The 14,937-nt window shown below is 46.5% G+C and overlaps 1 protein-coding gene across 1 annotated transcript in view; it reads left to right on the top strand.

Annotated features, from left to right (window-relative positions):
• The window catches only part of LOC144728653 (basal cell adhesion molecule-like), a 67,887-nt gene that overhangs the window by 27,572 nt on the left and 25,378 nt on the right, over window positions 1-14,937 (top strand). The window contains exons 3-6 of the mRNA XM_078608227.1: window positions 807-1,020; window positions 3,039-3,103; window positions 10,249-10,333; window positions 12,684-12,863. Of these exons, the coding sequence (XP_078464353.1) occupies window positions 807-1,020; window positions 3,039-3,103; window positions 10,249-10,333; window positions 12,684-12,863 (544 nt within the window). The remainder of the gene's footprint in view (window positions 1-806; window positions 1,021-3,038; window positions 3,104-10,248; window positions 10,334-12,683; window positions 12,864-14,937) is intronic.

Below are 14,937 nucleotides of genomic sequence, written 5' to 3'. Positions count from 1 at the left end.
TAGAGCAGCAGGGCCTCGCTGGCAAATCGGGGGTTGGACGCATGTGGCACGGGGCATACCGCCCTGTGGGCAGCCACGGAGAAACGTTTAGTGAGCGCGGGCTGCTACGATCCTGGCAAGCCTGGTTCAATTACTTGCCGTAGTACACAGTGGCATGTTGTTGTGAAGTATAGTCAAACACCACCCCTTCCTCGCCCCCATGACCAGCGTGACTTGGGAAGACGTTCATGCAGCACACGCTTGACGAAGGGCTACAGAAATACTGCGTGGTTCATTTACATTTCCAAGTGTACATCCTCCAATTGTGAGCTGAGCACTCTAACCACGATGCTACCGCAGCTGCATTATAATAAAAACACGGCTCTGTGATTGAACATGTCCAGGGATTGGCAACCAAAAGAACAAGAGGGAGGAGCCATTTATTTTGAATTCGGTGAAAACAACAACTTAATATCTTCTTGGTTCTTTCGGTAAAGTCACGTAGAAGGGAAATAATAAAATAATAAAAATAAAACATATAAAATTATTCTCACGACGTTTCGGCCACAACGCAAGTGACTTTTCCGAAAGAACCAAGAAGATGAATCCCTGCAGTCATGAAAGCTTTAAATCGAAACAACTCCATATTTCAAGGGCCGCAACGTGCATGAATACGAGACACGGTTGGGGGTCTTTCCTAAATGACGTCACGAAGCGGTCGCTGAAAGAGCTGCACGCGGCTACGCAGCCGCAGGTTCCCGACCCCTGACCATGGCCGATGACGACGATGTTGATAAAACGTCGCTTTCTGGTTGACCGTCGTGCAGATTTCGAAATTGACGCGGCTGAGGATCATCTACAAGGACGCGAAGGAGTTCCTGATCGACGAAGGCACCGACTACACGGACCGCGTCAACAAAGCCACCGATTTCACCCTGATGCTCAACACGACGATGGCCGCAGACGAGCGCGACTTCATCTGCCAGGTGTCGGCGGGGCCGGCGGGCGTGGGAGAGGCGACAGCCAGCGTCAAGGTGTTTTGTAAGTGAGCGCCTTCGCATGTCCCCACACGTCCCCTCTCGCCACCTGTGGCCCGGGCTACTTACGCAAGCCTTTGAATAACGTGTAGAAATTTTAACAGCGTATGCAGACTAGGTTTACTGGAGCAGTAGTGTAGCGGTTAGTGAGCTGCGCTATGAACCTGGCTGCCCGAGTTCGGCCAACAACAGTGATGATGATTATCTGAACCGGTCCTGGGGCTCCCCTAGGTCGACTCAGCCTCAAATGAGTACCTGCGTGCAGTGAATAAACATCGCCACTGGGAAGACAACGGAGGCCGGGCGTGGTGTTGGCCATCCCCCACCCCCTTGTGTTCCGTACCAACCTTCATTGGTGGTCGCTAACAGCATTTGCCCAAAAAGTTTGTTAAAGCTATACATGGGGGATATATTATTTTGTGTGTGTATATATATATAACCAATGTAATCGACGAATGTAATCGGGTATACGATGAAAGACGTATTAGAATACAGCATGAATGTTAGAGATGTGTTCCAGATTTTTTAATTCGTCAGAAAAATCTGAAAGTCAGGCCTGTTAATTCTATTATAAATGTTTAGCATTCATCAAATCGTTAAATTGTGTGCATCTAGGAAAATGTAGTAAATGCCAATCTTAAAAAACAAATACAAAAAAATTTGGGCCTAAACATTCAACAATCCAATATTCGAAGGGGACGGGAAAAAAAATGGAATCTTAAACACAACCATAGTGCAGCATATATTTAGACAAGGAAGCAGATATGTGTAACCAAAGTCAAAGTGCCTCCTTGCGCAGAGAAAATGACAAATCACCTCGCACTCGTCCGTGCTGGTGGTCTTCAACCAGTGGAGGGAATTCTTAGTGCCCATCGCTGGGGTCAGTGCATTAGATATTTAGGGCTAACGATGTAGTAGAATATATTTGCCCTTGGTAAAAACGCAGGGGACTCGTAGCCATAGTCAAACGGGGGATGGAGTAACTACTACGTTACACCTGGAGGAAATCGCACAGGGCTGTCACGTTTAAATCTGTCACCTTTTTCGTATAAAGGCCTTCATTGCAGTAATTCCTTACATTGCTAATACAATAGTCTCCCCAGGAAGTGGACGTATTCCAAAGGAGTGGCTTTAAACTCTACGACCTTCAATTTTGAGGCTAATGTACTAACCACATTTCTACCCAGTGGCATTCATAAGCACACAGCTAAGCTGACATGTGTGGATGCACATGTTGACTTGAATAATGTCATAAAAAATTTTTACAATTGTATTTGTCTAGCCACTACTAGATGAAGACATTCCCATTCTATGTCGGTTCACAGAGGTTGTTTTACCATACTTCACCATTCTCATCGTCATTGTTTGGTGAAGGGGAGTATGCCCCATTCAAATATCACTCTCCACTGCTAGGAATTAAATTCTTGTCGCTCGGTTCGCAGTGCAGTGCTCTAACCACTAATGGCTCTAACCATTGCATTACCAACCATGTTCAAACCACTGCAGGATGAAGGCCTCCCCAATCCGCCATAATTTTTCATGATTCTGTGATGCAATAATTTTGCTTGCACCTGCACAGGAACTGATTTCATCACTCGGTCTCCTCGGTTTAACGTCCTCTCGGACACGTTCCATTCCTTTTATAATAGCAAATAACAATTAAAAATAATGGCAGTCACGTCTCTGGACTGTGATACATCACGAGGCTTTTCCCTCTACATTCAAAAACATGCGGCGTTTCGAGTATTTGGCTGCTAAAATTTCCGCACGATAAGCCACTTGGCTGAGCTTTCATTTGTGGCAAGATCGCTTCTGCAAAAGAGCTACATAGCTCAAGCAGGCCACACCTGGTAAAATAAAAATAGTTTATCGTTTCGTTTTAAACAAAAACATTTTTAATAACGTCTTCTGCGTAAGCATTTTGGGAGGCTTTCCTCTCATGCGGACTTACTTGGTTGCGCGACTCATGGCCGTGATTATTCGCACATCGAACGCGATGCCTCTCTCGTTGTCCTCCTCCAGCGGCACCAAAGGTGGACATCACGGCGAGCACACTGCCCGTGCTCGTGCACAAGCAACTCTACAAGGTGAGCCTTGCCTACGTGCGTAGAGGAGTAGTGGGTGACGTCGCGTCACGCTCGCCCTCGGAGAGCGTGGCGTCGCAGAACGTGACGTCAGGCGGACCTTGGGGGAGGGTGACGTCATGCCCCCGGGTGGGGGTATTTAAAGGGGGACCCAGGATGTAACCGGGGTTGGTCGGGGGGGTAGGAGTGGGGACTCGGGGTAGTTGGTCCTCACACGAGGCTAGGGGAGGCTACTCCGCCCGACCGGCCGAGGTTGGGGGTAGTCCCGGCCCAGGGGCAGGGAGGAGAGCCAGGTTAGTCGGGTTGTAGGGATCACAGTACCCGGGTCCCCTGGGGAGTTATAGGTTAGGGGGGTTTTGGTTCGGCGTGAGCCCTTAACAAACTTGGCGTAAGCTTTTCGATTTAAAGCTTTCGTGACTGCAGGGATTCATCTTCTTGGTTCTTTCGGTAAAGTCACGTAGAAGGGAAATAATAAAATAATACAAATTAAACATTATAAAATATTCTCACGACGTTTCGGCCACAAAGCAAGCAGCCGTCCTCAGGTGAAGAACAGGTCGTCAAGACGCTGTCTTTCCGACAGACCTGTTCTTCACCTGAGGACGGCTGCTTGCGTTGTAGCCGAAACGTCGTGAGAATAATTCTATTATGTGTTATTTTATTATTTTATTATTTCCCTTCTACCTGACTTTACCGAAAGAACTAAGAAGTTGGGGTAGGCCCTTAATAAATGTGGCGTGAGCCCCTAACCGCAACCTGCCTCGGAGTCGTACATTGGGCGCAACACATTGACATGTTTCGCCGAAGTGAAATCTGTGTGTATTGCTCCATTCACTGCCGCTCATTTGTTTATTACAATGGCCGCTTTGCAAAACAATCGCACGTCCGGCTGTGCTGTAGTCACAACCGCATCGTGCAGTGTCCTCTTCATTTCATCCTGTTCAGAATCGTTATCAGAAGGATCAGAATCATTATCTCGACTGCAGGAATCTGATGAGCTATGAAGCTCTTTTTCACAGATGTCAGGTCCACCTTCAAAGGGGGGGGGGGGGTGTCCCAGGTACACAGTGCACTGCTATATATTCCAGCTGTTGCTCCTCTTACGGATAATTTCACAATTGTTTAGCGAACTTGTTGCTATGACCTTTTGTGTTCATCTGTAGCCTTCTTTACGCAGTCCTGCTGAACATTTCTTGAAGTTCATTCCCATTAGGAATTCTAATGGGAGCATGTGAAATGCGATGAAAGCATCAGGATTTCACTAAAGTCGCCTGTCTATTTACGGGCGAGGAAAACATTCGCGGGAAGGAAAGAATGGATATATTACGTGGCATCACACATCACCCCCCATCATCAGCCATTGTCTATCTACTGGTGGATGAAAGCATCCCCATGCTGCCATCATCCCTCGTGGTGCTGCGATGCCACAGTACATCTCACTTCTGCACGTGACTTGATCTCAGTCCTCCACCTCCGCAGTGATCATCCTTTCAGATAATCTTCTCCTTTCGCATTCCATCAGCCGTCAAATGCCACTTTTCTTCAGAGTCCAAATGATGTCTCTGGTTTTTTAATTGTTCCCTGATCCACGCGTTCCTATTTCTGTCTCTGTGTCATTCTGTTTAACACGTAGGCTTTCGCGACCAATATTATTCATAAAAAACGTGTTTGGGTTGGATCGCGTTATTTATAAATGTGTCGTAACCCCTCCACCACCCGACTCGGCCAATCAGCAAAAAAGTGTCACGTTGACAAAAGACAAATAGTCTACTTTAGCCCACCAGTGTGTTGAATAGTGAATCCACAACATTTACAGTTTTTTTTTTTGAGTACGACGTTTCGCTGGTAATTGCATCCAGCATCATCGGGCAATTCGCCAGATTTTGTTCCACTTGCTCTTGTCAGCACCCGTGTTTCTGATTCTCGTGCCTTTATCGAGTAAAACACGCACTGATTGAAAACGCTCTTCACGAGGCACGCATCTTTTCATGGTAGCCTTCAGGTTTCCAAAAGAGCTCGATCCTGCGCTCGTTTGCCTCTTTATTCCGCGGCGTCAGTCGCACGGTGATGTAAGAGCTCAAAGTGGGTACGCGATAAGAGTGCTTTCTTTGCAGTTTGGTAATTGTGCTTTCGTTCAGTGTTCCATAGTCAACGGAGTCCTTTCGGTTATGCTGTTAAACCATCGCATGCGAGGATGTATCAATCTGATTAGAGCCGTGTTATGTAACGTCGCGTGCGTTGCGCGGCACTTTGGCAAGAACGGGCTCGCCCGTTGGTAATACAATGCCACAACCGCTGCTACGAAGACATTCGTCACAACGAACAAAGACAGTCTCACTGCATCGCACGCTTTCAGATGTCCTTCTGCAACGCTCTTCCTGCCGACACTTTTAAATCTGGATCGAAAAACGAATTTCTTTAGAACTTCTTTTTGTGTTCAGTTTCGTCGTCCTTCCGCCCCCCAACTCCGATTAGAATGTACGGTGCGAAAGAGGCTCATTCACGTGTCGATGAGCACCACTCAAGAAAGCTGCTGCCTTTCCCACTGCCGTGCGCTGCTCCGGCCTGAATGTTAATGCGAGCCCCTCGTGTTTTGCGGGCAACGTTATCAGCAATCGCCTCTTGGTCTACTAAACCTTTCGCTCGAGTGACTGTAGCTGGTTGGAGGGCCATTATCAGTCGCATTTCCCTAAAGGAATGTGCTCGGCTCATTTTGATCGTCTCTGTCCTCATTACAACTTGCACGTTTTAAATTACCTACAACTAAATGTTTTTCATATATATATAACAAAAAAAATAATTCCTATTATTGCCTGCCCCTCCATATCCGTGTCTATGCAAATTCGGTCTTTTGCGATAGAGAATCAATCTCAACGAGGCCCTCCCTAGGTCAAATGAAAGCGCTGTGCTTTGTTTGTTACGTGTCGGTGAGAGGGAGAGAAAAAAAACGTAACAAGCACTCGCGTGCTTCCCTCGCATGCCGATTGCCCTTTGGCATGTAAATAAATTAATCCTACATATATATATAGCGCAACAAACACATGTTCTCTTGGAGGCCACCTGCCACCCATTAAAAACGATACAGGTTAGCATTGAGGTGGCGCCTCATCTCTTGTTTACAGCCCCTGAGCCAGTCGTGGAAATTCCACATTCCTATGGCGGGGTCGGTTGTCAACCACCAAACCAGGATTTTGAACTCGCAAACTTATGATAGCGGGCCGCTCTACCGCTGATGCACCACGGTCACGTGCCGTGAATGGAAGCTGTTGACTTCCCCCACGAGGTGATGCTCGCTTTATCGACCCTTTTGGAGATCTGATGGGCTCTGTCCACCCCCCACCCAGGATTTCAACTTTTGGCACCCTTCCGATTGCGAGCGGCTCGCTCTGTCTACTGCCGAGCCACCTGACTGAATGGCTCGGTGGTCTTTAGCTAGTAAATTAAACAAGAGTTTAGTTTCATTATCTTGATTTTTAGTGATTTTTTATGACCTTTGCTAGACTTTGCACCCCTGCCGTGGTTTTTGTTGTATTGTGTGTTGTCGTAACTTTCTGACCCCCCCTTTCCCTGACTGGACATCTGTGAAATAGAGCTTTGTAGCTCGGTCGGATTCCCCCTCCAGTTATAGATAAAGATTCTGATTAAGCAGCCCTTGAACTTTTGGCTATGAACACGAATTGCCCTTTGCTGCCCCCTTATCCCTCCAGCCAGCAACAACACCAACAAGGCACGCGCAAATAGCATCTGTCTTTATCGAGTCGGACTCGGGGGACTTCATTGCTAAAACATTATTACCGTTGGTGCAAGGAAGCCTGGATCATCATACAGCCTCGTCTTAGAAACCTGCAGGCCCTAATTATGCGTCAGTTGGCATTTGCAGCTTATGCGCTGCTTAAATCCAGAACTAATTAACCCCACGCCTGGAAATATCCCTAATGTATATGATGCGCTTCATGAGCGCTCATTGATTTAAAGCGGCTTGATCTTGCTCGGAGAGTAAACGAAATGAATTCCGTTGCCCGGAGCCCACGTTCTGAGTCTGTTAGAGGCAGTTGGCGGTGTTCCCGCAATGTGTGCCAACGTTTTTGAATCCTAAAGCTGCTAACTGGATAAGAACCTTATCCAAAAAGCATATTAATTGGGTTATTTCGCTGCCGATTCTCTTAATGTGTGCAATAACCGCAAACGCGACACCGAACGGCAATAACTGCCAATTTAGAGCATAAACAGTATAATTTGGATTTTTTTTCCATGTTTAGTGGTAATAAAAGCGCATCCTGTCTTTACGTATAATTTACGTATTTATTTTATCCTTAGGTATTGTAGTGCTGTACATATGTTGAACTTCTTTTGCACCGTACGTAGCCAACCGTGATAATCGGAGGTGCTCACTTGCCTAGATTGTTACTTCAGCGTACGAATGTGTAATGTTTATACGCATGTATGTAAATATGATACGTGTAAAATACGGATATACGAACATTTATGCACACGTGTTTATACAGTTCACGTGTGCATCGTCTGGGTGTAACATTTGACCCCAAGAGTGGGATTTTCCCGCTTTTTATCGGATTTAACTTCACACTCAATGGGATCACGTATTTTTTTGTTCAGTTTCCAGTGAAACTCACACGGCTCTCTCTGGGATCAGCAGCTTCTCCACTCTTAGAACCTTTAGGATAAATAATGAGAACAATACTCATCAGCACGTCTATATTGTGCTTAAATCTCTCGGCAACCCAAAGCATCTTGCATTGTGTAAACTCGAACAAAGGGCACCCCCAGGGGCAGCTGTCCCTGTGCAGCACAAGGTGACTCGGCACCGGCCTGCAAGTGGATGTCAGTTGAGTACATTACAAGCACAAGGCTATTGCAGAGGTGCTATTTTTCACAGAAATAGTCTGCGCACCACAAATTGAGTAATTTGCCGATATATATTTCCTAATTTGACGCAACGGCCTACACATCTCAAATTACGTCACTTGATCTGTAATGGTCTCCTGTGAAACATGTGGCGTGTGTTTACGGTAAATACACCTGCAGTATTAACCGGGGTGGCCTGCCGGATTTGAGCTGAGAACCCTTGAAACAAGCAGCGAACATTTGGATGGTGACAATACTTTGAATGAACCAAAAAAAATCCTTCCACCACTGCAATGTGGAGCACAATATGGGAATTAATTTGACCTTACTTTACGATGCATTTTCTCCAGAATGCAGGTTTCCTGTCACACGCGTCGCAGTCATTAAGCACCGAGGTGGCACCGCTGGGATCTGTGGGTTGAAATCCAGGCAGCTACCTATTTTGTCAACCAGGTCCTCAAAGTGTAATGAGTTGATGGTGGTCTATGGTGTCAGTCCACTCACCAATGACTGTGCGAAAATAAACATGTCACGTAAAATTTGGTTCTGAACGTAATGTGGCTTAAATCCAGCTCTGAGAAAAAAAATCCGTCCTATTGCCGTGAGACAAATATCACGCGTATGCAGAGTTGGTTGCTGCCCTCAACTTTGTGTGGACCCGAGGTCTCAGATGCAGCTCTGTGATACCTGCTTTCATGGACCGTCTCTCCAAAACGATGAGTTTCACTGCTCTGCGAGAGGTCTGGACCGTTATTGGTCTCGTGATGTGACACCGATGGCACGATTTGGATAAAATTAGGGGAAGATGACAAAAATCAATTGAGCAAACAACACAATCTAGGACATTAATTAAAAGGTGTCGAGGTGCTCGGTGAGGTTTACCGGATGCGTGGAGGAGTGATAATATGCTTTTGTAATTCTCCCGCGGAACGGCTGTGTAAAATTGAATGTGCACAAACTGGCTGAGCAACACGCCGCACATTTGTCGGGCTCTCCAGCCAATCGCCGTTACGGAACCCACATCTCACAACGTTCATGTTTTCATAACTTATCTTCGCCATCGCTCGGTGCGGACGTCACCAGATATATAGGTAACGTCTGCGAGGCTTTGGTGGGAAATCAAGTGGATTACTCCAGGCGCTGGAATCTCGCCCACGGTGGTTGGACGTCCACTAAAAAGGCGCGTGCTGACTAGCCACGCGGGAACGGTTGTCACACTGGCGCCACTGCAGCCAGCCGTCGTTAGCGCAGCATGCTCAGAGATCGGCTCGGGCTGCAGTGGCCCAGCGCAGATTTTTTAAAAATCCCTCCTCGTGGGGACGCGCACGCAGCGAGGCTGTTGTGGGCCCCGTGTCATACGAGTGCCCATGAATGCCCTCGCATTAACCGGCGCACCTGGTGGGTGGAACGGATCGTTCTTTGGTTCGTTCATCAAGGCAATATTTTTTAAAATGAATTGCGTGCGGGTTGGTTTTTTTCCGTGAGTAATGTTGTTTTGTTGTTACACGTTGCGATGCCGCCCTGCGGCTGTTAACGCGCATTCTTTATAGATGTTTAGCAGCGATACCCTGTTAAGCAAAACACTATCTTGTCACGCGACATCAAAACCTGAACACTTTCGTCAATAATAACTCTTCCATAAATGTTGCGGGGGGGGGGGGGGATGTACATAATGAGTGACATTGCAGGCAATGGAACGTTCCTCATTGTATGCATGTTGAACAACTCTTGCTAATCAGAGTTGTTATGGCAAGGACAACGAACACACAAAAAATCAGGTCTAAAACAAAATTAGTTTCCAATCTAGATTTAAAAGCACATAGCTCCAGTGGCCTCCTAAGATCTAAAGGAAGAGCGCTTCAAGCGCATCATTGAAGAGAAAGCAATGTCTGCCTGAAGCTTCACTTATTTTAGGGCCTTGTTATTGGCTAGCATGGTACGTTTCTTTACGGAGGGGGGTGGCGGGATTCAGCAGATAACGCCCACCCCCCTCACCACGAAAGAAGTTCAACATACGTACACCTCCATGCAATCAAGGAACATCTTATTGAACCGCTGCTGAATCGTTTCTATCGGGGCATCTGAAGTCTTGCCCTACGTGGGGTGTGTCTGCCCCGCAGACTTCAGCCGGAGCTGGGTGGGTGCAGGGGGTGCGCATAATAAAAAAAAATATAAGCCACCACCCTCAGCTCATTGTATACTATGGAATGTTGATGGATGAGCATTCCTTTGTCATTGTGTGTGCGCGCGCCCACTGTTGGTCTGTTTGTTTCCCCTCTGTGTAGATCGGGGAATGTTTGGTGCAGAATGCTTACCCAGAGCCCAACATCACCTGGTACAAGGGTTCCGTGCCCCTTTTGCCATCTGCTGGTAAATATCTGAAGCAATTCACCCACCTATAATGTGCAAATCACATGTTTGCCACCCATTTTTGCTGCGAAGAAGGGCCACCGGTGTACGTTTTCCCAGCCCGCCTGTAATCTCGAGTGTGGTTGCCCGCTTTGGGCGGCATCTTCAGCATTTCTTCCGCGGAGATTTCGCCACGCGCGACTGTGGGCACCACCACCTGAATGCGCCCGCAGTAGTGAGTGGTGAAAGCTTTCGAGAAGATCTGCTCAACCAGGCTTTGCGGGCGGTGATAGTGTCGGGGGTGTTGAGTTTTCGTTCCTGGCGCACCACTCTCAATGCAGGACACAAATAACCATGTATAAATATACGGACAGAAGTCTCTCTCTATCCGCGAGTAATTTTTTTTTTGCGAGTATCATGCTTGCATTGCCTTAGTGCTGTTCGCCTTTTGGTGCCCTCTGGTCTGACACTGGTGAGACGAGCCAAGATAAAAGGCTGTCTCTGGCGTAGGCCAATTAGTTTCAAAGACAGTGCATATAATATCGGAGCATGTTTGTATCGTATGTTTTGCCACACGTATGTGTGGTCAATGCGGACGTGTGATGCCTTTGGTGTCTCAACATCTGAACAACTGTTTTATTTCCAGAAAGGATAAAGCCTATTTTTAGAAGTCACTCTCTAAACGCAAAATAATACATTGTAGTCTATTGCCCAATAGAATTCCCCCCGGTACCCAATGCTTTATCAGCAGCATTTGTTACAGCAGCAAACTCCGAAAACGGTTTCGACTTTCTGAGTCTCATCAGCAATCGCGCCCGTCAAACAAATGCCGCCGCATTTCCGGATGCTATTGGCAAAGGGGCGTCGTTTCTTCGCAATTTAGACGCGCGGTTCGGCAGCGCCAGGCTGCGTAAAGATTCTCAATAGAGCAGCAGCAGCAGCTTTTTGACCTTGATTGTACCGCTCGGATATTACAATACAACAGCGGGTTCCGGTAATATGTTGCACGCCACAATTTGGCCTGGTGCTGGATGTAAATACACCGCAGGTTAACCAAGCAGCCCCCGAGAAATGTGTTTCCCACCGATAAGCAAATTGATTTCCATCGGCCATCCAGACCCTGTCTTAGCGTGATAAAAAAAGGTCTTCTGAAGCTCAGGGCTAATGGGCCGATAAGTAAATACATTTGAATCTCCTGTAGCGTCCGTAAAATAAACACATGTACCCCCGGCTTCACAGACCGGCTTCCATCACGCCCGCTTTTGTTTGAAGTGTGTGTGTGTGCGCGCACGGTATTAGCCATACGTGTGCGCGTGCACGGAACCCGCTCCGTTGATGTGTGCTTTTTCTCTTTTAACTTTTCCATAAAATTGTGGACAAAAAAAACAAAAGGCCATACAAACGCATGGTGCGTGCGATGAGTGCAAACTGAATGGATTTTAATGGTTGCAGGTGGAACGGCACTTTTTGCTGTAACGTGAATGTATTGGCGCATGAAGTCATGGGGCCTCTCTTATGTTTCTACTCTACCTACTCGATCACGTGTGATATCGAGCTACATCACGCGAACAATAATTGGCACAACCGATGCATTTGCGTCACCGGTAGTACTCTGTAATCAATTAACATGCGTAGTCAGAAATTCCAGTCTTGGTTCAACATTTGCCATTTTTACAGTTGATGCCCAGCACTAGCAATCACTGATTTTATTCATTTTAATTAACAGAGCTCATTTGCAGGAATCACAAATGCACATACGCACATAATTTAATTGTAAATGAGTTTGCGTGTGTGTGTGTGTTTGGTATGGTTAAGCAGTAGTGCAGTGGTTAGTGCCCTGTGCTACGAACCTGCTTACACGGACCTCCTCTAGGTTGACTCAACCTCAATTAGGTATGTAGCTGGTGCGGTGTGTAAACATCGCCACTGGAGAGACAAAGGCAGCCAGGCGTGGTGCTGGCCATCCACCCTCTCATGTGCCATGCAACCTTTATAGGTGCTCACAAACACCACTTGCCCCAGCAGTCTGCTAAGGATATGGGGAGGATCTTTGTCTTTGTGGGATGGGGAGCGGTAGCACAGTGGTTAGTGCACCTCGCTACAAACCTGGCTGGCCAAGTCCGATCCAGATCCCTGGTATCGTGGATAACGAACGTCTGAACCAGTTATGGGCCTAGTCTACGTTGACTCTGTCTTAAATGAATGCTTAGTGCGGTATGTGAAGATAATATGTTGACGTGGTTTTGGCCGCATAGTCTGTGTGTCGTGCAGGCTATAATGGGTGCTCACTGATGGTGCTTTGTGCCCACAGTCGACAGTTTACCAGACGAACGGGTGGATAACTGTGTGCGTGCATGGGTACTTGTGGCAGACGTGAAAGTGACGCCGACGGTCACGAAAGAGACCGACGGCACGTTCACCGTCACGTCCGTCCTGAACTACAAGCCGCAGAAGTCGGACGTGAGAGCCAAGTACCACTGCGAGGTCAACTACAAGATGCCAGGCAGCAGCAAGGCCATCGACTCGGAGAAAATCAACGTGACAATGCACTGTGAGTACATGGGACAGGCAAAGGGCATCTGCGAGTGTGCATACAGCAGAGGTGGACTCCCAAGTGTCGGGTTCATCCGGCAAAATCCGAATGTCGGGCCTAGTTATGCGAAATTTCGGGTGATTGGATTTTTGATTTTCTTGCTTTAAATCAATCTGATTCCATTCCAATCTTGCATATGATGGCAATGCATTAGAACCCCCCCTAATGACGGTAAATGGTTCCACAAAACCGGCGTTAATTGATTTGGTCATTAATGCGAGTATAGGAAATACATGTTAAAGGCTTAATTCGTTCCGATAGCATCAAAAATAATAATTTTTCACCAGAAAAATTAGGTTATAATATTTAAACAATGGATATTAATACGTAAAGATACTAAAAACATTATAAACACATACTATTAAAGAAACATAGTTAATAATGCATTAAGTAACATTTACTGTACCTCCAACAGGCCGTCGTTAACAGGGGAATGAGATCCAGGGAGGCCCGTCGCTAAGCGATTAGTCATTAATAGGGGTGGTCGTTAAGAGGAATTCTACTATACACTGCACACTACTATACACTACACTATACATTACACTACTACACACTACACTACTATACACTACACACAACTACACACTACACTATACATTACACTACTATACACTACACACTATTATACACTACACTATACACTACTATACACTATACACTACACTATACATCACACTACTATACACTACACTATACATTACACTACTATACATTACACTATACATTACACTACTATACACTACACTGCTATACACTACACATTGGGCTCTATGGAGCCCCGTCGCTAAAAGATTAGTCATTAATAGGGGTGGTCGTTAAGAGGAATTCTACTATACACTGCACACTACTATACACTACACTATAGATTACACTACTACACACTACTATACACTACACTATACACTACACATTGGGCTCTATGGAAGCCCCTCGCTAAGCGATCAGTTGTTAACATGGGTGGTCGTTAAGAGGGGTTCTACTGTACACTCAGGAGCTAGTTGCCAATGTCATCGTCTGCTCGCCAAGACGAGAGAGGCTTCAGGAGAGAGTTCATGTCGTTTTTCTGTTCCTCCGTTGGAGGAGCGCAGACTTCGGTATTTTACCACGTGGTCCATAGTTTGGGTTGCATGACCACAGTTGTACTACTGTGGCTCGTCTTCAATTTTCCATTGACTGGAAGTGATGTCTTTATTATGACATCACTTCCTTCCTTTTGCTGCCACTAGTGGTGCCAAGTGGCATTGGGTGATGTCACCAGTGTTTGCACATTGGTACAAAATAAATACGATCCAATAATTTAAAAAAACTATTATTTGTTGATGTAAATCTTGTCTTTAGGATGTATTATGCTCAGGAATGCTTTTAAACTAAATATTTTACCTGGAACACGCTCAAGGAGGGAATATAGAGACAAACGTCAATCTATGTGATAGTCACTTAGCCTATTCGACCATGATACATTGTTTCAGTGAGTGTTTCAATCGTTTAGCTAAAACATCGGCTTGGTGAATCATGAAAATATTGGCGGAAACATTTTCTTTTTAATGCCACGCACCAAACCTTTTCCTGCAGGAGGGCTTTGTGGGAAATTGCTTCTCTCTCTCCCCATAGTGGGTTAAAGAGGTTCACTTCAAAGGAGCTCAGAGGCGGGCGCTGTGACATTGCCTTCACTGAACAGTTCGAATGAGATGACACCAATAGCACAATCGAATTAAAATTGGGGAAAATGCAAAAGGGTGTTTTAAAGAAAGTGCATGGAGCCGTATCTGTACAGTTTTTGACTTCATAAGGGTTCATCAGCATGCCTTTTCCATGCATACTGAACACAGTGATCACCTGGATGGCGTCTAGAGGCTGCTGGTAGCGAGCATCCATTAAGTCTGGAGCAGCGAACCACTGGGTGGTGTTGACCATCAGAATGCCCGCTGATGTTCGTCATGGCCGGGAATCAAACTCGGGCCATGGGGTTCAGAGCTCGGTGCGCTCACCGTCGCTCTCGCCAGCTCGCCACACCGCGTGCACACGTGCTCAC

This window comes from Lampetra planeri, chromosome 29 (assembly GCF_965212315.1).
Source record: "Lampetra planeri chromosome 29, kcLamPlan1.2.h2, whole genome shotgun sequence".
NCBI lineage: Eukaryota > Metazoa > Chordata > Hyperoartia > Petromyzontiformes > Petromyzontidae > Lampetra > Lampetra planeri.
The sequence above is the reverse complement of the archived record's forward strand: the minus strand, read 5'-3'. Positions and strand labels throughout refer to the sequence as shown.